Source organism: Mesoplodon mirus (genome assembly GCF_964341445.2).
Source record: "Mesoplodon mirus genome assembly, chromosome: 8".
NCBI classification, from domain to species: Eukaryota; Metazoa; Chordata; class Mammalia; order Artiodactyla; family Ziphiidae; genus Mesoplodon; species Mesoplodon mirus.
In genome coordinates, this window is record NC_138984.1 from 44699115 (window position 1) to 44726543 (window position 27429).

At 41.6% G+C, this 27429-nt stretch overlaps 2 protein-coding genes across 2 annotated transcripts in view; one reads left to right on the forward strand and one right to left on the reverse strand.

The window, feature by feature from the left end:
* NEMP2 (nuclear envelope integral membrane protein 2) overlaps positions 1–10409 on the forward strand; it is a 31735-nt gene extending 21326 nt beyond the window's left edge. The window contains exons 7-9 of the mRNA XM_082631122.1: positions 898–1123; positions 5008–5184; positions 5915–10409. Coding sequence (XP_082487248.1) covers positions 898–1123; positions 5008–5184; positions 5915–6056 — 545 coding nt within the window. The 3' untranslated portion in view covers positions 6057–10409. The remainder of the gene's footprint in view (positions 1–897; positions 1124–5007; positions 5185–5914) is intronic.
* Positions 10410–15820: 5411 nt separating this feature from the next.
* Positions 15821–27429, reverse strand: part of MFSD6 (major facilitator superfamily domain containing 6) — a 71522-nt gene continuing 59913 nt past the window's right edge. The window contains exons 4-7 of the mRNA XM_082631123.1: positions 23430–23591; positions 22434–22532; positions 20838–21118; positions 15821–18984 (exon numbers count right to left, since the gene is read on the reverse strand). Coding sequence (XP_082487249.1) covers positions 18781–18984; positions 20838–21118; positions 22434–22532; positions 23430–23591 — 746 coding nt within the window. The 3' untranslated portion in view covers positions 15821–18780. The remainder of the gene's footprint in view (positions 18985–20837; positions 21119–22433; positions 22533–23429; positions 23592–27429) is intronic.

The window sequence follows — 27429 nt, forward strand, 5'->3', positions numbered from 1 at the left end:
AATAACTATTAAATCTAAAAAAATGAATAGTTACATAAAATCATCTATTATCCAGGCCATGTTCAAATTTCCTAAACATCCTTGATGCTTGTTTTGTATAAGGTAGGATATAGTCCAGAATCACATTTTGCATCTGTTGTGTCCTATAAGTCTCCTTTAATCCATAACAGGTTTGGGTTTTTTTTTTTTTTTTTTTCCATCACAATGATATGCTGAAGAGACCAAGTTGTCCTATAGAATGTCCCACTTTCTGGATTTCTCTGATTATTCCTTTGTAGTATAATTTAATTTGTTTCTCTCTCCCCTGTATTTTTTATAAGGTGGAAATTAGATCTTGAGGCTTGCTTACATACAAATGAAACACTTGGCGAAATACGTAAGAGGCAATGTGCACGTGACATTGGATCACAACAGGAGACACCACAGAATATCTCACTGTCCCTCTTTTGGTAATACAGAAACTGAGCACTGGATTACGAGGGTGACAGCCCGATCCCTGCACTGTAAAATTATATTTTCATTTAGTGACTAGAAAATAAAAATAAGGAATAGCTTTTGTAGCAGACTGTGACCTACACTGAGGCTTATTCCTGACCAAAGCAACTGTGATAACTTTTGCCCTCTAGGACTCTGGACCAGAAAATAGGGATAGTTACATATTAATATTATAATAATTTATTATTATACATCCTTAATTATTACAAAAGTCAGCCTAATATCTCACATGGAAGGAATAACTAGCCCTAAATGCATTTTTCAACTTCATTGGAAAAAGAAAACAAAAATGAAGGTTTTTGGATATGTTCTTAGCTCTAAGCCATGGATGGCTCTGCCGGTTTTTTTCCCATAACTTTTCAGTTCAGTGTTGTATTGTTTTACATTCTTCTGCTTTTACAGGCTACGTCTTGATAGTTGGGTGTCTCAGCTTTACTGTCTGTTACAAGCACGGGCCCCTCGTGGAGGACAGGAGCGTGACCCTCTTGGCGTGGACGCTGCAGCTCCTTTCCCTGCTCCTGGTCTACGCTGGCGTGGCCATTCCTCAGTTCGCCTATGCGGTGATGCTTCTCATCCTGTCATCCAGGATGCTGCGCTACCCATTGAGAGCGCTCGCTTATGTGAGGTGGTGCGTATCTTTTTTTTTTTTTCCCCATCATAAATTTGACATTTTGAGCTCTGGTTTTATTTATTTTGGGGGGGAATTTTTTGGACACATCATAGTTAATCTCACAATTAACTCCACTTCATCTGGGTATTTCCCTCTGAGAGGGGGACAGTTAGAGAATGTAATAAGCATCTGATCCCATCCCCATTGCTAGTCGTCGCTCATCTTTCAGAGCTGCACCACCAATTACTAGGTAATGACAGCTCACCCAGAATTCACTAAAATCAGTGGCAAGATTACTTGGGCTCGGGGTCGCCTATAATTTCTACTTTCATTCTACGTTTCCTTTTTTAGGGCCCAGGACTGCTTTAGAGGTAATTGTGCATATGAGATAAGAGTTAGGGAACAGAAATGAATCACAAATGATTGAAAGTTATGATTTATATAATTCGGACTTTCTTTTTTTTTTTTTTGCGATACGTGGGCCTCTCACTGTTGTGGCCTCTCCCATTTCGGAGCACAGGCTCCGGACGCGCAGGCTCAGTGGCCATGGCTCACGGGCCTAGCCGCTCCGCGGCATGTGGGATCTTCCCGGACCGGGGCACGAACCCGTGTCCCCTGCATCGGCAGGCAGACTCAACCACTGCGCCACCAGGGAAGCCCTGGACTTTCTTTTTTTCTTAGGTTTTAAGACAAGGCTTAAGCCTTTGGAAAATACAGAAAGAAAGATGAGACAACTTCTGTTGTCACGGCTTTATGATGTCCTCAGTCATGGAGTCTGAGCACCTGTTTTTGTGTCAGGTGCACAGGTGAAGGAGATGGTCCCTACCCTTGAGGTGCACTTGTTGACACGTAGGCATATGTTTCTATAGCTCTGAAGTGTTAAAGTAGGCCTGCACAGGAACTGTGGTGTGTAGAAAAAGTTCAGGAAAGGGCCTCCCTGGTGGCGCAGTGGTTGAGAGTCCGCCTGCCGATGCAGGGGATACGGGTTCGTGCCCCGGTCTGGGAGGATCCCATATGCCGCGGAGCGGCTGGGCCCGTGAGCCATGGCCGCTGGGCCTGCGCGTCCGGAGCCTGTGCTCCGCGGCGGGAGAGGCCACAACAGTGAGAGGCCCGCATACCGCAAAAAGAAAAAAAAAAAAAAAAAAAAAAAGTTCAGGAAAGTTCCTGGAGGAGGTCACTGGGCTGAATTTTAATGAATCAAAACAGCCAGATGAATAAATGTAGGAAGGGCCTTCCTGACGGGGAGACAGCCCAGTTTGGTACCATCACGGCCAGCGAGCGAGGTGGGTGTCGGCCAGGTCATGGAGGCATCACAGGCCCTGCTGGAGAATCTGATCTGATCCTGTAACGCAGTGGAGGCAGCTGACCGTTACGCATCTTCGTCAGTGCTCTCTGACTACTGCCTGACAGGGTTAGAAATCAAATGCCTGGGGCCCAGAAGGTACTGAAGGAATGAGTCCGAGCAGAGGGAAGGCCGTGGTGAGGACTGTGTGAAATTCTACAACATTGCCTCCTTGAAAGGGGGTCAGTTGCCATTCAGCCTGAGCTGACTGTTGCCATGTGGGAGTATGGGCCTTGCCTTGCCAGCTCTTCTGGTTTTCTAGAAAACCTGGGAATGTGGATTAGAATGTAAATTCTGACAATGTTTAAATGTTGGCAACTAATCTGAAAATAAAAATACGTTCAACAAGCAAAAATCAAAGCAGAGCCCATGAACATGCCTCGGGCAGTAGGAGGGGCCCATCTGTCTTCTGGCACAGACGGTGGAGGTTAAGGGGAGGTTCCGGGGCAGGAGACCAGTGGTCAGACATCACAGCAATCCATGCAAGAGGTGATGAGGGCCTGGAGTAGGGCAGTGAGATCAAGGCAGGAAGAGGGAGTTAATAAATATTTACAAGGTAAACTTGGCTGTGAGGAAGGAGACTCTGTGGTAACTGGTAGTTTCTGGATCTGATGACTGCATGTGTGGTGACGTCACAGGGTTAAAATGCACCAGTGACAGGGCAGGGCCCCTCTGCAGAGGGTGCTGGGGAGACTGAAAGGCAGCAGGGTCGGGGGACTGATGCTGACTGCTTCCCCCTGCCCTGTCTCAGAGGTAGACAGTGACTGGGGGTCTCAGAGGTCCCTCTGCCAGGAGGACAGTGGCCACTACACATCCTTCAGACCTCTGGTCCTTTGCCAGGCTTGTGGCCCGAGGAGCCCAAGAGAGAATTCCTTCCACTTTCCCTTTAAACATCCACTGCCCTGCCAAGAGCAAAGTGTGTTCTGTCACCTGCACGGTGATCCTTTAATGCATTTGCTGTACGTTCTGTTAACACAAATGTAATGATCAAAATGTATTGTAACTTCCTCAACTTTTCATCTTGCTAGTGAGTAATTATGTGAAACATTAGGGGATAAAACAGGAACTTATAGGTTAAATAATAAACCAAGGAATTACTTTGATTTGTATAGTACTTTCTAGTTTGCAAAGAGCTGTTTGAATATATTTTAATAATATATGGTAGCTGTTCTTTTGATTATCTTTGTTGAATGCTTATTATAGACCACTCACTGTGCTAAGCACTTGACACAAAATAATGTATTTCATCTGTACAGTGACCTCCTTGTTGCTTTCATTTTTTTTTTTTTTTTTTCTTTTTTTTTTTCGGTATGCGGGCCTCTCACTGTTGTGGCCTCTCCCGTTGCGGAGCACAGGCTCCGGATGCGCAGGCCCAGCGGCCATGGCTCACGGGCCCAGCCGCTCCGCGGCATATGGGATCCTCCCAGACCGGGGCACGAACCCGTATCCCCTGCATCGGCAGGCGGACTCTCAACCACTGCGCCACCAGGGAGGCCCTGTTGCTTTCATTTTTTTCCATGTGAGCAAAGTGAGGCTCAGAACTGTGAAGGAATTGCCCCGGTTCACACGGTGGGTAAACCTCAAAGTCAGGACTGTGTCCCAGGCTTCTCCTCAGAGCCCAGGAGTTTTCCTCTAGGGAGACAGTCTAGGTATTCAAAAAAGGAGAAGGAAATCATGCCAGTGCTTCCCTAATTCAGCTCATCAACCACCAGACAATCAATAAAAGTTTAAAGATTTTTCAGGTCCCAAACCTCAAGAAAATGTATGTTTCAAACACCTCCTGGTGATTCTGATGCTCATTTATATTTGGGAATCTCTGGTTAAATTAAATTTTAAACCACCTAAAAACATTTTTTTTTAACTCATTGGTAAGTATAACATATATGTTAAAACCTTTCCATCATTACCATTTTTATGAGATTCTTCCCTTTAGGACTTTTTTGGTTGGAAAAAAATTCCAATCATGAGCCCTTCAGCATGTAGCAGAGGAAGAATTATTATAAATGACTGTGTATACACGACCCTGGTACAGTGTTTACTTCCTCTAAGGTTAGTCAGAATCCCCACCACTAGGTGGAGGCGATATTCCACAAATCTTCCTGGCCTCTCTGTTCAGACTAAGTGGCAAGTGATTCTGCTAGGTCTCCATAAAAGGACATCTCAGAGGCCTGCTGCTAAGAAAATCAGCAGGGCAAGCCTAAAGAAGCCAGACTTTTAATTGTCTGATTTGAAATCACTGAGGAAGAAAAATGCAATCAACATCTCTATCAGAAATTGATCCTCAAACGCCATAGGACGTTTTTTCAGATGTTTTTTTCAGATGTTTTTAGGACATTTTTTCATTATTTCAGATGGTCCAGGAAGAGGGGAAATGTACTGATAGGCCCAAACTACACGTTCTGTAAACCTCCGTCATGATAACAATAATATAGTATGATATAGAGGAAGTTAAGAATGATTACCATTACTGTCGAAGAAATGTATTTTTATAAATCTTAAGGCTTGAATTGAGCAACCAAATATGGCCAGGAATCTAGCAATCACATGCTGCCTGTTTTAGGAGAATGAAGAAATGGTTTACATCAGAAAAGCCGGTGGTTAAGTTCCTTACTGAAGACGAGTACAGGGAACAAGCCGATGCTGCGACGACCCGCGCCCTGGAGGACCTGCGCCAGGCCTGCCGCAGCCCCGGCTTCCCGTCCTGGCTGGCCGTCTCCAGGCTCCGGGCGCCTAAAATGTAAGCCCCGCTCCACTGTCCGCAACACAGCCTGGGTTGGAGTTACCGTGAAAATAACATGATGGTTTGGATCAGATACTTGAGGCTAGAAACAGTCAACTTCCCTGGAGAGCAAATGACACGGAAGCTGTCAGAGTCGCTTTTGCTTCCGTGCTCTGCCTTGCCCCGTGGAACTGCCAGTGTCAGAATAAATGTTGATCAGCTGTGTTTCATAGGGAAGGCCATAAAGATAACTCACAGGAGAAGGGAGACGGAATGGGATGTGTCACCTGCTTCTCTTCCTACGGGGACGAAAAGTCATTTGTAAAGATCACCAAGAAAGACATCTCTGCCCCAGCATCTTTTCCCTACTGCTTTCCCTTCTTCCTAGCTTTACCCAAACGACAGTGCCCTCAAATTAAAGACTGAAGGGGGAAAGTCTTGACACTAAAATAATGAATAAATAATACGTTTAATAAGAAAGAGAGAAAGAAGGAATTAGGAAGCAGGAGTGGGTATATTTGGCAGCATTCAGTGCTCCTAAGTCTGCCTACTTCTCGATCCTTTCCCTGAACGTCTAGAGAAGGATCCCATAAGCCATTCCTGTTTTTACACCCACTGTGCAAATGCCATCCTCTATTGATGCAAAGTCAAATTTAATTAAAGGGGATAAGTAGCCAGGGAACATGCTATCTTCCAAATAAACCTGTCTGTGATAACATTAACTTTATTTAAAACAAATACTTACTAGGTTTGCAGACTTTGTTCTTGGAGGAAGCCACTTGTCGCCTGAAGAAATCAGGCTGCATGAAGAACAATATGGCCTTGCGGGTGCCTTCTTGGAAGAGCAGCTGTTTAACCTGAGGACTCCTGACAGTCTGCCTGCACACTGACTTCATTCTGGACAAGGAAGTGGGGAAAGGCAGGGATCCTATTAAAGGTGGGCAGAACTGTACTGGGGAACAGTGGCAAAAGCATTCACTATGGAGAAAAATCAAGTCCCACTGGAAAGGAAAACTAAACTGTATTGAAGGTAACTGGTCCTTCCTGGACAGTTCTGTGTATTGTACACTGTAGGTGGCCACCAAGGTTCTGTGACAGTCATTACCACTGTCCTTAAATGAAGACTTTCATTAGGAACAAAGGGATCATGTTGATCTTCAAGGGGCCAGTGAATTTGAATAGGTGCCTTGTCAACTGCAGGGCATTAAATCCTCTCTTAATCCCCAGAACCTGTGTCAAAAGACTCTGCATTGCTCTTCCTGCGTGTTATCAGTGTAAGTGCTGGAAGAGACCTGAGATACCATGGACCAGTATCTTCCAAAGTGTAGTCCACAGGATGCTAATAAGTGTTAGTAGGTAAAGGAGTCCTGAGGTCAACTAAGATGGATGCATGATTAAACAAACGTACTGCAGGACTTCTCAGAGCCTTTAATAATGCTAATGCACACTGTGAACCTCCTAAAGAGGAGGAATTGTGTGCAACATTCTCCAACTTAATTTGACAACAGAACCCTTTTTCATGAGATTAATATTTCTTGGAACACGTTTGGAAAATGCTGATGGTGGAGGAATGGAGGTTTCGGAAGGTTAAATAACTTGTCCAAGACCACAGGGATTTTTAGAGGCAGCCCTGGGACTAGAACTCCAGCCCTACTGTTTACAATGACTCAGGTAGAAGAAGAGACCTTTAGAAATGAGGCACCATCTCGCCACAGCCTTGGGTCTCACAGTATTGGTATAAGGGACCATCTCTCCACAGCCTTGGGTCTCACAATATTCATGACTTATTTTTTATTTTTTAATAATAGCCAACTAACTGATAACTGTGATAAAGAGAAACATTTCCTATGGCTGTATTTTAAAGTTTTGATAAGACTTTTATAGACATATATAAAGATTAGAATTACTTTTTACATTTTTTTGTATGTTGAAATTGAAGGCATTTAACCTCAAGTCGACTGGGCTATTTTATTTTATTTTTTTTTTACTCCCTAAATTCAGGTCTCAGTAGTGTTCACACCTGAATTTCTACAACAATTCTGGTGTTTTTTGGTTTTTTTTTTTGGCTGCATTGGGTCTTTCATTGCTACACGCGGGCTTTCTCCAGTTGCGGCGAGCGGGGGCTACTCTTCGTTGCAGTGCACGGGCTTCTCATTCCAGTGGCTTCTCTTGTTGCAGAGCACAGGCTCGTGGGCTTCAGTAGTTGTGGCACACGGGCTCAGTAGTTGTGGCTCGCGGGCTGTAGAGCACAGGCTCAGTAGTTGTGGCACACGGGCTTAGTTGCTTTGTGGCATGTGGGATCTTCCCGGATCAGGGCTCGAACTCGTGTCCCCTACATTGGCAGGCGGATTCTTAACCACTGCACCACCAGGGAAGCCCCTCGACTGGCCTATTTTAAAAAATTGTTTAGTTATATGTGTTTATAACAATTTCCTACAAAACAGATTTGTGATCTTTCTTATAGAGAACAAATCATTTTTCTTCTTGTGCTTCATGGTTTTAGACTCCAGAGTGAAATGAGGGACTAACCATGAGCTTTGACCCTGAGGAAAAGAGGCCAAAACATAGGTCTGGGAAAAGATCTGAACATGGCAAAACAATCCAAGGGTTAAGATGTTGCTTTCTTCTCTTTAAGAATCAAACTCAGGCCCTTTTGCTGTGGTGGGGCCATAAAGAGTAGCAGCATAAAGAATGAGGAATCTCCTTTTTCTAGAAGGGTTATGGAGGAGGGACACACAGATCATTTGGGCACTGCTTTCCGGAACCAAATTTAGTATAGCGTTTTTCTAACTTGTTGAATAAGAGTGTGGCTGCCTGTTTGGAATTCTTTAGATTGATTTCCAAATGATATTTCCTCTTTGAAGCAGTGTATCAGTGTTTTACGGGTCTCTATTTTTGCCAGACACCTTTTAATATCAGGAGCTTTGCTATTTTTGTGAAATACACTAAATTTAATCTGTGCTTTCACATAGACTTTGATATAAAAAATCAAAGTATCTTCCATTCAGATTTATGAAGATGATGACTTTTATAAGTGTAAACAGTTGTAATAGCGTTTTTGTTAGTTTAATCTGATTTTTATTCTTTTGTAATTCTATTTATTGGTGCTATATTATAAACGTATCAGATGTGTTTGTGGTTGTGCTCACCAAGAGGCGGTGTGTGTACTACATAATGTGTGTGTGCATAACGTGTGCAGTCTGCTGGAGTTCCCAGGGGACATCCCAGCCAAGACAGCCACTGGGCCTCACCTGCGCCAGGGTGAACAGGTGCCGACAGTAGAAGAAAGCAGCTCCTGGTGGGCCAACAAGCTAGGTGTAGCTATTTTTATTTGCATTTTTATTGCAATAAAAATAGCTAAAGGAAGAGAAAAAGAGCAACAAGAGGCTTTGGGGATATTGTTTTTCATTTTTACTTTTAGAGGAAACCATGGATTTGTCAGTTTCTGTTATGTGAGTACTGTGAGAAGCTAAATAATTAAAAGCATTGCTTGCGATATATTGGGTGTATTTCTGTTGCGTTTATTTGAATTGGGCTTTGTTATAGTGCTGATCATAGGTCTAGTCCCCACCAAGCAGTATGTATGACGGCTCCTCTAAGAGATCTTTTTTCTCTCCTTCCCTTCTTCCCTTCCCCTGTCTATCCGTCTGTCTCTCTCTCCCAACCACCCCACTCCCTCTCTCCTCTTTTTCTTCATTTATTTAAAGGCCTTTAAACAATTTAAATGACTATTCAGTAAAATGGTTATACCCTTCACAGGTTGTTGACAGTTGGTTCTGTGCCTCATGCCACCCTAGGTGTGCAGCTGTGGAGCACAACAGAACCTTTGTTGTGTTAGTGCGCCCACGAGGTGCCTCACAGAAGCTCACTGTTGTTAGCAAGTTGGACTGTTTGACCCCAAAACATATGAGTGAGATGTAGTGTAGGTTGCCATGCTTAAACAGTCATATTCAATGTTATTTTTTAAAGGTTTTCGAAAAATATTTATTATTTTTAGCCACGTCGGGTCTTACTTGTGGCACGCGGGATCTTTCATTGCAGCGCGCCGGCTTCTTTCTAGTTGTGGCGCACATGCTCAGTAGTTGTGGCACACAGGCTTAGTTGCCCTGCATCATGTGGGATCTTAGTTCCGCGACCAGGGATCGAACCCACGTCCCCTGCGTTGGAAGGCAGATTCTTAACCAGTGGACCACCAGGGAAGTCTCTATTTTTTAAAGGTTTTAAAACTCATTTTACATATCACAAAAAAGTGCTTTGTCAATTAGTTGTATAGTTTGCCAATAATACTTAGAGCTGAATTACAGGGGAGTGTCCATCTGACATTTAGGACAGTACTTGAATTTATGACTTTTTAAATCTAGAAATTTATGAGATTTTAGATATTAAGAGGTTTGGAATAGCTGACATCGAAACATGTGGAAGAATTAAGACCTCCAGAATGATGTCAAGAAAATAAAAAGGATCTTATATTATTCTGTATGTGATTATTCCCCAGAGTTAGAGAAGTACAATATTTAAATCACCTTTTTCTTTTGTCCGACTGAAAGAAGGATACTATGCATAGATAACATAATAGACATGGAATTTTGAAGATCCCCCACAGTGAGACAGGCATTTTTATCTGACCCGGGAGCCAGCTGTTTTCTGTATATTTTGGATATTAACCCCTTGTTGGTCGCATCATTTGCAAATATTTTCTCCCATTCCATTTTTTTTCCCCCATAGGTTGTCTTTTCATTTTGTTGATGGTTTCTTTGATGTGCAAAAACTTTGAAGTTTGATCAGGTCCTGTTAGTTTACTTTTGCTTTTATTTATTTTTTGCCTTGGGAGACTGATCCAAGAAAATATTACTATGATTTATGACAAAGAGTGTTTCACCTGTGTTCTTTTCTAGGAGTTTTATGGTTTCATGTCTTACATTTAAGTCTTTTAACCATTTTGAGTTTATTTTTGTATATGGTGTGAGGCAGTGTTCTAATCTCATTGTTTTACATGTGGCTGTCCAGCTTTCCCAGCACTATTTGTTGGAGAGACTGTCTTTTTTCCACTGTATATTCTTTTTTTTTTTTTTTTTTTTTAATTTTGCGGGCCTCTCACTGTTGTGGCCTCTCCCGTTGCGGAGCACAGGCTCCGGACGCACAGGCTCAGCGGCCATGGCTCACGGGCCCAGCCGCTCCGCGGCATATGGGATCCTCCCAGACCGGGGCACGAACCCGTATCCCCTGCATCGGCAGGCAGACTCTCAACCACTGCGCCACCAGGGAGGCCCTCCACTGTATATTCTTGCCTCCTTTGTCACAGATTAATTGACCATAGGTGTGTGGATTTATTTCTGGGTTCTTTGTTCTGTTGATCTACGTGTTTGTTTTTGTGCCAATACCATGCTGTTTTGATTACTGTAGCTTTGTAGTATAGTCTGAAGTCTGGGAGGGTTACACCTCCAGCATTGTTCTTTGTTCTCAGGATTGCTTTGGCAACTTGGGGTCTTTTGTGGTTCCATATAAATTTTTGGATTATTTGTTCTAGTGCTGTGGAAAATGTCCTGTTGTTTTGATAGGGATTGCATTAAGTTGGTAGTTTGCTTTGGGTAGTATGGCCATTTTAATAATAATGATTCTTCCAATCTAAAAGCATGGGATATCTTTCCATTTCTTTGAATCTTCATTTTCCTTCATCAATATTTTATAGTTTTCAGCATATAGGTCTTTCACCTCCTTGGTTAAGTTTATTCCTAGATATTTTATTCTTTTTGATGTGATTTTAAATGGGATTGTTCTCTCATTTTCTTTATATGATATTTCATTATTAGTGTATAGAAATATTTTGCATTTTGTGTATATTAATCTTGTATCCTGCAACCTTGCTGAATTCATTTATTAGTTTTAATAGTTTCGGGGTGGAGACTCTAGGGTTCCCTGTATAGAATATCATGTCATGGGCAAATATTACAGTTTCACCTCTTCTCTTCTACTTTGGATACCTTTTATTTTTCTTGTCTGATTGCTGTGTCTGGGACTTCCAATACTATTAGAGTAGACATCCTTGTCTTGTTCCTGAATTTAGTAGGAAGCTTTCAGCTTTTCACCATTGGGTATTGTGTTGGCTGTGGGTTTGTAGTAAATGGCCTTTATTATGTTGAGATATGTTCCCTTCTCTATCCACTTTGATGAGAGTTTTGGGGTTTTGGGGGTTTTTTTCCCCTCAGCAAACAGAAGATCCTTTACTGAATCCTGAGTGTGAAAATCTACCATTTAGTTCTTTCTCCCTTCTCCCCGTGAGATTCAGTAATTCCTTGATTTGCATGGAACATTGGTGTGTCTGCTTGTTCTTGCTGTTGTGTCCATTTTGTTGTTCTGATGAGAGTTTTATCATGAATGGATGTTGAATTTTGTCAAATGCTTTTTGTGCATGTATTGAGATGATCATGTGGTTTTTGTCTTTCCTTTTGTTAATGTGGTGTATCACGTTGATTGATTTGTGTGTGTTGAACCATCCTTGTGACCCAGGAATAAATTCAACTTGATCATGCTGTATGATCCTTTTAATGCACTGTTGGATTCAGCTTGCTAATCTTTTTTTTTTTTAACATCTTTACTGGAGTATAATTGCTTTACAATGATGTGTTAGTTTCTGCTTTATAACAAAGTGAATCAGTTATACATATACATATTTCTCCATATCTCTTCCCTCTTGCATCTCCCTCCCTCCCACCCTCCCTATCCCACCCCTCTACGTGGTCACAAGGCACTGAACTGATCTCCCTGTGCTATGCGGCTGCTTCCCACTAGCTATCTATTTTATGTTTGGTAGTGTATATATGTCCATGCCACTCTCTCACTTTGTCCCAGCTTACCCTTCCCCCTCCCCCATCCTCAAGTTCATTCTCTAGTAGGTCTGCATCTTTATTCCTGTCTTGCCCCTAGGTTCTTCATGACCAATTTTTTTTCTTTTTTTTTTAGATTCCATATATATGTGTTAGCATACGGTATTTGTCTTTCTCTTTCTGACTTACTTCACTCTGTATGACAGTCTCTAGGTCCATCCACCTCACTACAAATAACTCAGTTTCGTTCCTTTTTATGGCTGAGCAATATTCCACTGTATATATGTGCCACATCTTCTTTATCAATTCATCTGTTGATGGACACTTAGGTTGCTTCCATGTCCTGGCTATTGTAAATAGTGCTGAAATGAACATTTTGGTACATGACTCTTTTTGAATTATGGTTTTCTCAGGGTATATGCCCAGTAGTGGGATTGCTGGGTCATATGATAGTTCTATTTTTAGTTTTTTAAGGAACCTCCATACTGTTCTTCATAGTGGCTGTATCAATTTACATTCCCACCAACAGTGCAAGAGGGCTCCTTTTCTCCACACCCTCTCCAGCATTTATTGTTTCTAGATTTTTTGATGATGGCCATTCTGACCAGTGTGAGATGATACCTCATTGTAGTTTTGAGTTGCATTTCTCTAATGATTAATGATGTTGAGCATTCTTTCATGTGTTTGTTGGCAATCTGTGTATCTTCTTTGGAGAAATGACTATTTAGGTCTTCTGTGCAGTTTTGGATTGGGATGTTTGTTTTTTTGATATTGAGCTGCATGAGCTGCTTGTAAATTTTGGTGATTAATCCTTTGTCAGTTGCTTCGTTTGCAAATATTTTCTCCCATTCTGAGGGTTGTCTTTTCGTCTTATTTATGGTTTCCTTCGCTGTGCAAAAGCTTTGAAGTTTCATTAGGTCCCATTTGTTTATTTTTGTTTTTATTTCCATTTCTCTAGGAGGTGGGTCTAAAAGGATCTTGCTGTGATTTATGTCATGGAGTGTTCTGCCTATGTTTTCCTCTAAGAGTTTGATAGTGTCTGCTCTTACACTTAGGTCTTTAATCCATTTTGAGCTTATTTTTGTGTATGGTGTTAGGGAGTGTTCTAATTTCATTCTTTTACATGTAGCTGTCCAGTTTTCCCAGCACCACTTATTGAAGAGGCTGTCTTTTCTTCACTGTATATTCTTTCCTCCTTTATCAAAGATAAGGTGACCATATGTGCGTGGGTTTATCTCTGGGCTTTCTATCCTGTTCCACTGAAGTTTGCTAATATTCTGCTGAGGATTTTTGCATCTGTATTCATCAAAGATATTGGCTTCTGATTTTCTTTTTTTTTGTAGTGTCTTTGTCTGGTTTTGGTGTCAGGGTAATGGTGGCCTTGTAGAATGAGTTTGAGAGTGTTCCTTTCTCTTCAATTTTTTGGAATAGTTTGAGAAGGATAGGTATAAAAGTTCTTTATATGCTTGGTAGAATTCCCCAGTGAAGCCGTCTGGTCCTGGACTTTTGCAGGGACGTTTTTTTGTTTGTGTGTTTGTTTTAAAGCTTTGCTTATCTGCTGGTGCCTGACTTACGTCCTCCCCTATGTGACAGAGGATGTCACAAGCCTGCATCTGACATTAATTAATTTATTTATTTTTGCTGTGTTGGGTCTTTGTTTCTGTGTGAGGGCTTTCTCTAGTTGTGGCAAGTGGGGGGCCACTCTTCATCGCGGTGTGCAGGCCTCTCACTATCGCAGCCTCTCTTGTTGCAGAGCACAGGCTCCAGACGCGCAGGCTCAGCGGCCATGGCTCACGGGCCCAGCCGCTCTGCGGCATGTGGGATCCTCCCACACCAGAGCTTGAACCCATGTCCCCTGCATTAGCAGGCAGATTCTCAACCACTGCGCCACCAGGGAAGCCCACTGCAGGGAGTTTTTATCATTACAGATTCTATTTCACTTCTAGTGATTGGTCTGTTCAAATTGTTTGTTTCTTCTTGACTCAGTCTTGGCAGGCTGAATATTTCTAGAAATTTGTCCATTTCTTCTGGGTTGTCCAATTTGTTGCCATATAACATTACTTGTCATTTTTTCCCATTCTCTTCAACTTATGTTTTGATTAATTTTGTCCCTTAACTAATTCATATCTCCAACCACTTAATGTTTACAATGCATGTTGGAACTGAATGTCTTACTAGACAGCTTATTAGGTATAGGTAAACGTTTAACATAGCACTGTAGTTTGGGAGCATGCAATATGGTTATAGATTAATGTTGACAAAGTACTAAGAGCTAGGGCCTGGATGGGGAAACAAGACAGCACTCCCCTTGCCATGGGCTATTTGTCACACAAAAATAATGGCAACATTTATGGAGTGTTTACTGTGTGTTGGGTATGTCATTTAACCATCAAAAGAACCTGTAAGGCAGATACTGTAATCATCTTAATTTTACAGAGGAGGGCTGTGAGACCCAGAGCGGTTACTTAATGTGAGTTCTCACTGGCAGAACTAAGACTCCAATCCAGACAATGGGGCTCCAGAGCCGGCAGTCCTCATCCCAGCACTGTAAGGTCCTTGGGTTGCCATCTAAAAACCGGGACCTCCCTGGAGCCACAGTGGGGCAAGTCGTCCTGTATTAGCCGCCTGAAGCAGATGGGAGTTGAGTGTGAGGTGCCCACCTGGACTGTCTCATTTCTTCCCCGTTCTGGACATCACCAAGTTTCCAGTTACTCTCTTATCTTAAACCACAGTTTGTCCTCTCATAAGGTAAATTACTTCGTGATTTGAGAACCCACTCCCCCTTTCTCTCACTCCTTTATTCTGTTCCCATCCAGGCACTGACCTCTCTCCCATCTGCCTGATGGTTTGGAATTTTTGAGCCAGGAATTCTTAGAGCTTTGCTGAAATGACACAGGAGTGGTTTGGGGCTTCAGAAGTCGCTTTGTCTTGTCCCACTGCACCCAAGGAGAGAAAAATTTCTGAAGGGAAAATCATCTTTTATTTCCCTACAGTCAGCTCTGTCACAGCATGCCCTCATCTTCACAGAATAACGTTAATTTTAGGGTCCAGCCTTTCACAATGAAGATGAGAAAACTAAGACCCAGAGATCTCCCAAAGGTAATTTCTTCCTCTGTTCCTGCACTGTCTAGTATGGTAGCCATGAGCCACAGATGGCTGTTTAAATTTAAATAACATGAGAGACTTCCCTGTTGGTGCAGTGGTTAAGAATCCACCTGCCAATGCAGGGGACACGGGTTCGAGCCCTTGTCTGGGAAGATCCCACATGCTGCAGAGCAACTAAGCCCGTGCTGCAGAGCAACTAAGCCCGTGCAACAGAACTACTGAGCCTGTGCTCTAGAGCCCACGAACCCCAACTACTGAGCCCACGAGCCACAACTACTGAGCCCACAAGCCACAACTACTGAGCCCGCGTGCCTAAAGCCCATGCTCTGCAACAAGAGAAGCCACCGCAACAAGAAGCCTGCGCACCGCAACGAAAAGTAGTCCCCACTCACAACTAGAGAAAGCCGGCGCACAGCAACGAAGACCCAACGCAGCCAAAAATTAATTAATTAGTTAAAAAAATAAATAATATGAGAAATCTAATTCCTCAGATGCACTAGCCACACTGTAAGCACTTAATAGCCACCTGTGGCTAATGGCTACCACACCTGACAGTGCTGCTCTACGAAGCTGTTGCCTCAGGATACTGAGCGGTGGGTGTGTCTGCCGGCCCTTCCCAGCTCCCGTGGCACTGGTCTGCAGAGTCCCTGCAGCCTCCAAGTTTTCTCTGCAGGGTTGCCAGACCTTCCGAGTTATCTCCAGAATGGCACTTATGACTGACAGAGCAGCAGGAGTTTGAAGGCGCTGGATTTCTGTGTATCTGGGAATAGCTAGCGATCCTAAATGGAACTGCAGACCCACAGGGTGAGTATCAGGCACACAAGGTAAGGGTTCAGAATGGCCGGGGCTGCTTTCAGGCTTGTTCTACCGCAACAGGAGCAGAGGGTGGCCTCCCCGCCTCCTGGGGTTGGAGAAGGTCCTGGGTGGACCTGCACTTGGGCATCAGGCGGGTCTGAGTTTGAAGCCTGGCACTGTGACCTTGTTCCCATAATGTAAGCCGAGTTCAGCTCCAAAATCCTATTTAAAGAGGGGATAGTGATATGTATTACAGTGCCTTCTTGTTAGGACAAAACGATAATGTCATCAGCACACACCAAGCACCCAGTAACAGTGGGTGTGGCTCCGTTTGCTGGAATCATTGCTTATCTCCAGATTGGCTGCAAGGAATACCACTTAAATATTGGTCTCAGCACCATCAGTAGCCTCCACGCCCAGCAGTCTTGGAGGAACGGCAAATCAGAGGGGAGCACTTAGCCAACTGTCTGCTTCGTGTGGCCCGTGACAAGATTAATAAGCCAGTAAGGCAGCGATATTCTTCCTATGAATTCCTTAGGCTTTTCATGAGGTTTATTGGCTGGTGGAGGTATATGTGTTATTGTCATCTATTATTCTACTTAAGGCCTTGAGTAATAGCTTAATAATTAGTAACCTCTTTGGATCCACATGAGCTCAGCGCTTTGCGTAATTCACTTTTTCTACAATTATGGGGAAAAGCATATGAAACAAGTCATTAAGGTCGTGATTACCAACCTGGGCTTTGTGACCTCCCTGGGTATTTCCAGGGGATCTCAAAAGGGATTAGAAAATTCTCAAATCAAAATTTAATTTTCATTCACTTTAATTTTTTTTTTAAATGGCACTTTGAGGACAGGAGGAAGTCACAAAGTCCACAAACCCATGAAGTGTCTGCTCTAAAAGGCTGGAAATTACTGCACTGTTTAATCACCTCTCACAGTAAATGTCTCATAACAAAGGCCTGCAGAGTTTGATCTCATTCATTACAGAGTGAAGGACTTTTATTTGTTTGGTCACATCTTTATCATTTAAGAAATACTTAAAAATGGTATTTATTTTTATTTCAACATGTCAACTGTGCATTTCCAAAACAGCAGGCTTTTCAGGGGAATAAATCAGAACTGTAAACACAAGACACAGTAGAAGTTTTTTGACTTCTTACAGTCAGTTTCACAAATCCACATACTGTACATTCGTAGGTGAGGTTCAGCCCGTCACCCATTTCTTTACTTCTATAATTACATAAGCATAATAAATACATCTGATTTTTAAAGGTCACTTAAAATGAGTCATGATAATTTACAGTACAGTACATTTCAGTTCAAGTGCAAAAATAACTATTTGCTTAATTCTACTTCTTCCCGTTATTTTGTTTTTAAGCTGTGTTCTGTGGTGAAGCTAGATATCCCAGTGTAGACTCTCTTCTTCTAGATGCAGTGGTGGGCAGAAGTATTGTATCGTGGAGAAGCCCTCACTTTATAATTGGTCCTGCCTAATCAGAGTCAGAGAGTAAGGTGAGTTGCTCATTTTTTAACTCTGTTCTTTTCTTTCCTCTCTCCTGTACTCATCCACAGTATTGTACACACTATATAATTGACCTTCCTTCAGCTAAAGCAATGTTCCCTTGTCCACAGCCCTCCCCCAAGGCTTCCTATAACCTCAGCTTTCATTTTTAGCAGCAAGCTTTATGCATGAGTCACCCGGCCATTGTCGACTGTAGCTGTAATATTTACAGTAGCAAGCCCGTATCTGAACTGTCCAGTGTCTGACTATGTCTCCATGGGAAAGAATATACTGAGATCTGTTTCTTTAGTCATTGGAAAGTGTACTTACTTCTTATTTCTGTCTTTTCCATTCCTGGTTTCCTATTCACCACCTTTTCCCCTCACCAAAAACAAAACAAAAAAGCTGAACCAGTATGTAATTTTTAAAATTGTATCCCTTCCCCAGGCACTTAAATCTTATACTGTTATTTGTAAGTAGTACTTCTTAATTAAAGAAACCCTTAGGAATTCAGTGATTTTGTGTGTTTGTTTTAGTCCATCAGCTAATTAGAGCCCAAATCACTATAAAGTTGTAAATAGTGATAGAGGCTATTTACAGTATCAATATATTTAGTAAACCCTTGTCTATCAAGCCACAGGATACTAAGTTGGTTGGTTTATTTCAAATAAATATTCCCTCCTCTGGTCTTAAAGCCCATTTAAAACAAAAGGCATTTTAAAGCTCGGCCTAGCTTGCAGTAGTCAGTAACAGCTTTTGCCACTCAAGGAACTGACTATTTTCATTATACACCATACCCATATAAAAATATATTTGCTAGAGATATGCCAAGTTTCTGATGAAACTTTTTCCTTTTTTTTTTTTAAACAAAAGCATAGATGCCACTAACTTTTATCTGGTTACTTTTTAAATATCTCTTAAATTTTTTTAAATTGTTCTCTTTAAGAGAAACAAAATTATAGATGTATTCTGTTTCTTCCCAGTTTGCATTAAGAACCAAATAATTAGGATAAATAATCAGAAGAGGGAAATTATATCAGCATTCACCTTGAAACACTTTCTTTCCCTCCACTCATTTAGTGTAACTGCTGGTTTCGACTCTTGCTGCCCTGGCAGAGAAGTCCTGTAGTCCTTAACCTACCAATCCAAGAACTGAAAGTCCTCACTGAAATCCCTTTGCCTTCTGTGACGCCAGTGGGACTACGGAAGTTGACCTATTTCTGCCAATATGTACTGTAGCTTCTATATGTGTGAGTGTGTGTGTGTATTTCTGCGTTGATGAGTTCAGGTGTTCAGCAGCGTATGTGGTGCTGTGCTCCTCAAGGTGCCCCCTCTGTGCTGGCAGAGGAGCCCAGTTCCATGCAGGGTGTGAGATGAGCAGGACCCCTCAGTGTCCCCCAGAGGCAGGCTGAGCCTCCTGGTCCTCAGTCTCCTCCCTGCGTGGGTCTACACTGGGGTGAGTGGGGCTGCTCTGCGTCTGAGATGCTGCTGCTTGAGGGGACGGCTGGCTTCTCAATGGGTCAGAGGGAGCCTCACATGGTCCAGGCCGGGCTCCACCAGTCGGAGAAGTTTCCCGATCCTCACTGGTCCCCTGGAAGGAAAAAATAGGAGGTGCCCCATGGTCAATGCTAGCAAACTTTTTATATGCTTTCAAGTAAGATATACGAAACATGGGGAGATCATCCTGAAGTAACCACTTCAGGAAACAAGTAACAGGAATAAGGATAGAATGTCTTACCTTTCATCTCCTTTCCTACGTGCAACTGTCCAAGCCGCATGAAAAACACAGACACTATAAGCAGACGTATCTTGTGGATAAAGGAACGTTACTACCAACATGCCTGTTACTCCTAGGAGAACAATTTACATCAGCACATATTTACTGGGCCCCCACCAGCCACTGTGGCAAGTCACTGGGCAAGCGGCACAGAACGGGAACTCAGTCCACTTGCTAAGACCAGAGAATTCAAGGCTGGAAGGCACCTTGTCCAACAGGAAGTGAGGAAGGCATCCTCAGCCTCGGAGACAGGGCCAGGAAAAGAAGGTCCTGAAATTGAGTCCTGATGTATAGTTGGGATTTTAAAGTACACACTAAAAGTTGATTTCTAAAAATCAGGAAACATTTCTTTTTTAATGGATTTTCCTCTAAATTAGTACCCATCACTTCAAAGAGCTGAGCACCAAAAAAGAAAAAAAAAAGTTCTATTTCTATAATTAATTCTAAACTGTAAAAGAAAAAATAATAGCATAATGACTTCTTCATAAGAGTAGCTAAGCCATACCAGCCAGTTTTTATTAATCTTAATATATCAGAAAAAATGTTAATGATACTTAAGCCTAATAGGCTTCTGTGAAAACAAGGGTGAGTATCCAAAGTAATGAAAACACTGCCATTCAGGCAGAACTCATCTTTCCTCCTGCATCACCTCCTTGCTTCACATCCTTTATATGCTCCTCCTACCCTGATATCTTCCTTGACTTGTGAGCAGAGGATTTGTGTGAGTTTATTATCTTGATAAGCCAATAGGATCATACATGGACTAGAATGCATTATGGTTATCAGCGAAGAATCAGATTTGGTTTAAATTAGAGAAATATTACGTCAGTTTACAAAATTGTGATAAATTTAATTACAGTAGTTCAAATTAAGGAAATTACTCAAACTACTCTTGAAGTCTTTCCCCTTTATTTTTTTTCCTCCTGGGTCCTCTGAAGCTACTCTAGATATGGAGCTGACATGATTCATCAAGTGAAAGGGAGTGATTAATAAAAACACAGGGAAGTAGCCTCATTACTTTGGCCAAACTGTTCATAGAAGTCACGCTTAAACATTTTCCAAAAGTATTATATAGCTTCAGTTACAATTACCTACAGTGTTTTTATCCATGCGATTCGATGCTACTCAGGAGAGACCACACCTCTAGGGATGAGAAAAACCACACTTTTTATCTTTCAGGTGAGCCCGCTAGCAAAACCACATTTCCACTGCGTTAGGTATCTTGTCAGACCCATTTAGTGGCTCAGAGTATTACTTAACTGATCAGATATTTATTGAGGTCCTATTATATAGAATGTCCCCATTAGAATTTTTAAATTACAGATTAATATATAATTCACCAAGGCAAGAACCATATATCCATACTGTAACTAATGTCCACCAAAACAGACATTTCGAAGAAATATATAAAATCAGAATGGATTCATTTTCTTTCTTTCAAGAGGTACTGTCTTCTCTGTGAGGCCTTCCGGAACCGCATAAGATAGAATTTTCCCTCTATGGAACCTTGTATACACCTCTATAATATACTTGTCACAAAGCACTAAAGTTATTTGTCTGCATGTCCGTGTCCCCCACCACACCTCCCATAAATCTTCTTGAATGACTAACTGAATAGCTGAAACAACTGAGCCTGCTTAAGGCAAGGCAGCAGAGGAACTTTTTACCTGTAAAGGCTGTATCTCAGAAGCACGGTTGTCTCTTGTCAGCTGCATCATCTCTTTAATTTGGTAGAGTGCGTAAACAAAGGTCACCCAGGGAGAGGAACTGACACCCCAGGCTGGCTTGTTCACATCCTCCTGTTCTTCCTGGTGCTTGGTTTTCTTGGGTGGAAGTCTGGGCTCAACGCGTGGCAGAACATCTTCTGTCTGTTGCTGGACCAAGTCGATGGTTGCTATGGGAACAGGACTAGAAGGAACAGGAATCCTTTCTGCCAGCATTGTCTTGTCTGGAGAGAAAGCCATGTTTAAATCATTTTTTCAGAGTTTTTACATATTTAAACAGATGTATGTATGTATGTATAAATAAATAATAAAAACTGAAGAAATGGACAACCTCCATAAGCCCGTTCTAGTATGCTTGGGAATGTTGATAAGTTGCCGTGTACCAAGGGCGGCTTCTCTACTTGGCGCAAGTACTGAGCAAATGAATGTGATGTTTACCTTCCAGGGTCTCCTTACAGGGCTTAATAGACATTAACATATTTATTTATGAAATGTATTGGTTCAGTTAACGTATATAACATCTGTGGGGTATAGATTATAGTGAATGTTGCCTTAGGCCCATTTACGGGATTGAGATTTTAAAGATAAACATCAAAATAGGAAAAATCACACAGTAGCTGCCTTTATTGGCCTTTTACTGAAGGCATGGACTAAGCTGCATAAGAGATACGATCTAGTTAGGATTATAAAAGAACAAGAATAAAAAAGTCAGTACTGGTCTTTCTTTCTGAGTAACTTGTTGGAATTAAAATCTGTCTCTGCGGTTTCTGTAACAAGTTAGTTTTTCTCTTAACAAGCACTTCGGGTACTTGAGGCAAATGCTCCTCAAAGGACAGGACACCATAGAAGATGAGCCCTGTTCCAGGACCCAAGAGCTGAGAAAGAATTTTTTTTTTCTGCTTTATAACAAATTTAATCAGTTATATATATACATATGTTCCCATATCCCCTCCCTTTTGCATCTCCCTCCCACCCAAGAGTATTTGTTTTAATGGCTGGCCTTCTTCATTGAAAAAAAAAAGTTGATTCCCCCCAAAAGTTGAAAGCTTGTTCTCATCAACACATTATATTGGATATAACGTTCCTTCTGTATAATACTTTTAAGAAGGCCATGCCTAATTAAGGGAGAACTTCAAATTTAAGGTTTAGACATTTTTATCAAATGAAGGTAAAAGCACAGAGATTAATACCACTTCCTACCCCTAATAGTAAAATTACTGTATAATCCTATATATATTTGATTTAAATTTTAAATCTCTTTAGAATACCAGAGAAATTTAAAACCAATACTTTCCCCAGTACCTTGTACCATAAAACAAAACAAAAGCAAGCTGCCTAAAACAACCAGTATTCTTTTCAACATAGCAAGTGGCTTCTCTCCAGCAATGGTGCACGAGTTCACTGATACACCCCTGAGAAAATCTAGCCATGCAGGTCTGTGGTACACTCTGATTCCACCTCTGGGTTTCTGAGGGGTACGTGCAGAATTCCCCATGGCTTCAACCTTTAGAACCGTTAAGGAACAATGAACATGCTTACCTTCTTGCTCATCTGGCACTGCCAGCCACTGGATCAGGGCAAAGAGCAGGAGGATCACCAGGCAGGCCATGCCAATTCCTCGGAAGGTTGCAGCAGCCCCTGTGGAAACAAACAGCACTCTGTAGGGTAATTCCCGGAAAGACAGGTAGCCCTCATCCAAAACTGTCAATGTTCTAACGTTCAGGGCAAAGGCAGCAGAGCAAAGAATGGCAAATGGCCATTAGCTTCATATAGTAGGAAAAGCACAGGTCTGGGCAGGTGTCAAGAGATCCAAGTGCTGGTGCTGGATATCTGTCATTGATCAAATTTTAAAACTGCATTTATAAAATAGAGGACTGTCTCCGAGTGCCTTTTTAAAATTCAGCGGTGCTCTCTTCATAAAGACCATTTACCTAACTACCTATTAAACCACCTTATTGATCTGTAATTAGAACAGCCGAGCTCAGGCAGTGCTATAAGTTCAGACATCTCTGAGCCCACCTTCTAGGGACCTGAATAATCACGATTCCTAGAGCAGCCCCGCCCTTGGATTTCCAATAAGGGAGATCTGACAGGGCAGACAGACTGTTACCACAGATGCAGCGACATTACCAAAGCCAGCATATAGTTAGATTTTTTTGGTTCAAAATCTCCTGATGGAATAACAATGCTGAACTCTCTTTCCTCTGGCATTATTCTCAGCAGGTTTAGGGTACTTTACTTCAAACCCAAAGCACATGTGATTATTCATTTGTTTGGCTCCTTTGAGGTATCTGAGTAGCATCGCATTAAGCTGTCAGAGAAGAGTGCATGGTTACAAGCTGGCTCTAATCATCTTAACTACTGAAGCATGCTGCTCTTCAATTCTGACTACCATGAAAGCTAGAAAGAGAATATATGAACAATGGAGTTTAGCTTCTGGCAATCGTCAGTAATAATTTGAGTGTTTATTGAGGGGCTGCTAAAAAAATTTGTAAGTTTTCATGAAGAAAGGGAAAAAGAGAAAACCATTCTTACCAAAATAATTGACTAACACGCCTCCGATCATGGCTCCACAACCTCTCCCCAGACCCAGATGAAGGCCCTGCAGGATGCCCTGAGCAGACGTCCTCAGCTCTGGGGGAACCGCAGCGCTGAGATAAGAAATGCAGGCTGCCCAGATGGCCGCGTGTGTCACCCCTGGAGAGGAGGAGAAGTGGGCAGGGCGACGGATCAGCACTGCTTACATTACTCTTACGGAACATGAGTTATTGACTTAACTATATATATATATATATATATATATATATATATATATATATACACACACACACACACACACACACACACACACATATACATACCTAATAAAGATTTTGTGGTAAAATATACATAACAAAACTTATCGTTTAAACATTTTTAAGTGTATGGTTCAGTGGCTTTAAGTACATTCACAGTGTTGTGCAACCATCACTACCATCCGTCTCCAGAATTTTTTTATCATCCCAAACTGGAATTCAGCACCCATTAAACAATACTATCTCCAGGCCCTGAGAAACACCATTTACCTTCTGTCTCTATGAATATGACTGCTCTGGGTACCTCATATAAGTGGAATCATCCAGTATTTGTCCTTTGGTGTCTGGCTTATTTCACTTAGCACAATGTCTTCAGAGTTCATCCATGTTGTAGCACGTGCCAGAATTTCCTTTTTAAGGCTAAAGGATATGTAGCCTTGTAACTTTGTTTATCCATTCATCTGTTAACGGACATTTGGGCGGTTTCCACCTTTTGGCTATTGTGAATGCTGCTGCTGTGAACACTAATGTGCAAGTATCTGAGTCCCCGCTGTCAGTTCTTTTGGGTATATACCTAAAAGTGGAATTACTAGGTCATATGGTAATAATATATTTAATACTTTGAGGGACTTTTCCACAGTAGCTGCACCATTTTACATTACTACTAGAAATGCACAAGAGTTCCAATTTTTCCACATCTCACCAGATGTTATTTTGTGTTTTTTTATAATAGCAATCCTAATGGGTATGAAGTGGTATCTCATTGTGCTTTTGATTTGCATTCCCTAATGGCTAGTGATATTGATCATCTTTTTATGTGTTTTTTGGCCATTTGTAAATCTTCTTTAGAGAAAGTCTTTTGTCCATTTTCAAATTGGGTTGTTTGGGTTTTTTTGCTGTTGAGTTGTCAGAGTTCCTTATATATTTTGGATATTGACCTCTTACTGGGTACCTATTTTGACATTAAGAACAGTTATATAGATCAACGGAACAGAATAGACCCCAGAAATAAACCCATGCATGTACAGTCAATCAATCTACAACAAAGGAGGCAAGAATATACAATGGAGAGAAGACAGTCTCTTCAACAAGTGGTGTTGGGAAAGCTGGACAGCTACGTGTAAATCAGTGAAACTAGAACACTCCCTCATGTCATATACAAAAAATAAACTCAAAATGGTTTAAAGACCTAAATGTAAGACATGATACCATAAAGTTCCTATAAGAGAATATAGGCAAAACATTCTCAGACATAAATCATAGCAATATTTTCTTAGATCAGTCTCCCAAGGCAAAAGAAAAAGCAAAAATAAGCAAATGGGACTTGATCAAACTTAAAAGGTTTTGCACAGCAAAGGAAACCATCAACAAAATGATAAGACAATCTAAGAAATGGGAGAAAATATTTGTAAATGAGGCAGCCAACAAGGAGTTAATATCCAAAATATATAAACAGCTCATACAACTCAATATCATAAAAACAAGCCAATCAAAATACGGGCAGAAGACCTAAATAGAAATTTCTCCAGAGAAGACATACAGATGGCCAACATGCACATGAAAAGATGCTCATCACTGCTAATTATCAGAGAAATGCAAATCAAAACCACAATGAAGTATCACCTCACATGGGTCAGAATGGCCATCGTGAAAAAGTCTGGAGAGGGTGTGGAGTAGAGGGAACCCTCCTACACTGTTGGTGGGAATGTAAATTGATGCAGCCACTATGGAGAACAGTATGGCGTTTCCTTTAAAAGCTAAAAATAGAGGTACCAATCTCACTCCTGGGTATATATCCGGAAAAAATTCTAATTTGAAAAGGTACGTGCACCCCAATGTTCATAGCAGCACTATTTACAATAGCCAAGACACGAAAGCAACCCAAGTGCCCATCAACAGATGATTGGCTTAAGAAGATGTGGTATATATATATATGTATATATACACACACACACACACACACACACACACACACAGTGGAATACTACTCAGCCATAAAAAAGAATGAAATATTACCATTTGCAGCAACATGTATGGACCTAGAAATATTATACTTAGTGAAGTAAATCAGACAAAGACAAATACTATACAGTGTCACTTATATGTGGAATCTAAAAAATAATACAAATGAATCTATATACAAACCAGAAACAGACTACATGGAAAACAAACATGGTTACCAAAAGCGAGAGGGAGGGCAGGAGGGGTGACAAATTAGGAGTATGGGATTAACAGATACTAACTACTATACATAAGTAGATAAGCAACAAGGATTTACTTATAGCATAGGAAATTATATTCAGTATCTTATAACAACTTATAATGAAATATAATCTGAAAAAAATATAACTGAATCACTTTGCTGTAATCTGAAACTAACACAATATTGTAAATCAACTGTACTTCACTTTTAAAAGATTATTTCCAATTTTTTCCATTATAATTAGATACAGCTTTTTTTTTTTTTTTTTTTTTTTTTGCGGTACGCGGGCCTCTCACTGTTGTGGCCTCTCCCGTTGCGGAGCACAGGCTCCGGACACGCAGGCTCAGCGGCCATGGCTCACGGGCCCAGCCGCTCCGCGGCATGCGGGATCCTCCCGGACCGGGGCAGGAACCCGTGTCACCTGCATCGGCAGGCGGACTCTTAACCACTGCACCACCAGGGAAGCCCTGGAGATACAGCTTTTTACATATCTTATTTACATTGGCTATAATTCTACAAGTGGGGTTAATGATTCAAAGAATATAATTTTTTTTTTGCCTTTTAATATACAGCTCCAATTTATTTTCCAAGGGGGTACAGACTATTTACAATGCCTCATTACCAGTTTCATTACATCTTCACCATTTGTTGGCAGGGAGGGGAGGGTAAAGATAACAGGTGAAAGAAAATTTGATCATTATTTTAATGTACAGCAACTGTGCATTGTATGAATTTAAATCTTTACTAGAGCACTGCTTTAATAGGAAGAGGGACTTCCTTGGTGGTCCAGTGGTAAAGAATCCACCTTCCAATGCAGGGGACGTGGGTTCGATCCCTGGTTGGGGAACGAAGATCCCACATGCTGCGGGGCAACTGAGCCCATGCGCCACAACTATTGAACTCGCACACCCCAATGAGAGAGCCCACGTGCCACAAACTGCAGAGCCCACATGCCCTGGAGCCCGCGTGCCACAACTAGAGAGAGAAAACCTGCATGCCACAACTAGAGAGAAACCCGAGGAGACTGCATGCCATAACGAAAAAGATCCCACATGCCTCAACAAAGATCCCGTATGCCACAACTCAGACCCAATGCAGCCAAAAAACTAATAAGGAAAATAAATGTAATAGGAAGATATTGTCACAACAGGTTTTATAGATAGCTGGAAAGGATTAAGAGATCATCTGGTTCTGCCTAGATTAAGTCTTGGACTTGCTTCCTGAAAAATAATCTCATTTGGAGATAATATCAGAAACTCTTAACCTATGTTTTGGAAAATTAAACTGAAAGATTAATATTCATTTAAGATTTAATCTGACATTAGTCTGCTTCTGGCCCAAATGGAATAACAGGGACTGGATTTACTTCCTTCTTGAAACAACAAACAACTGGACAAAATATATGAAACAATAGTTCCCAAGACACTGGACATCACCAACAAGGACAGTGATCTCAGAGATATGGGAAACAATGAGGAGCTCCAGCTTACTGCCTGGTCAGAGTTTGAAAGCTGCAGGGCACAGAGGGGGAACCAGT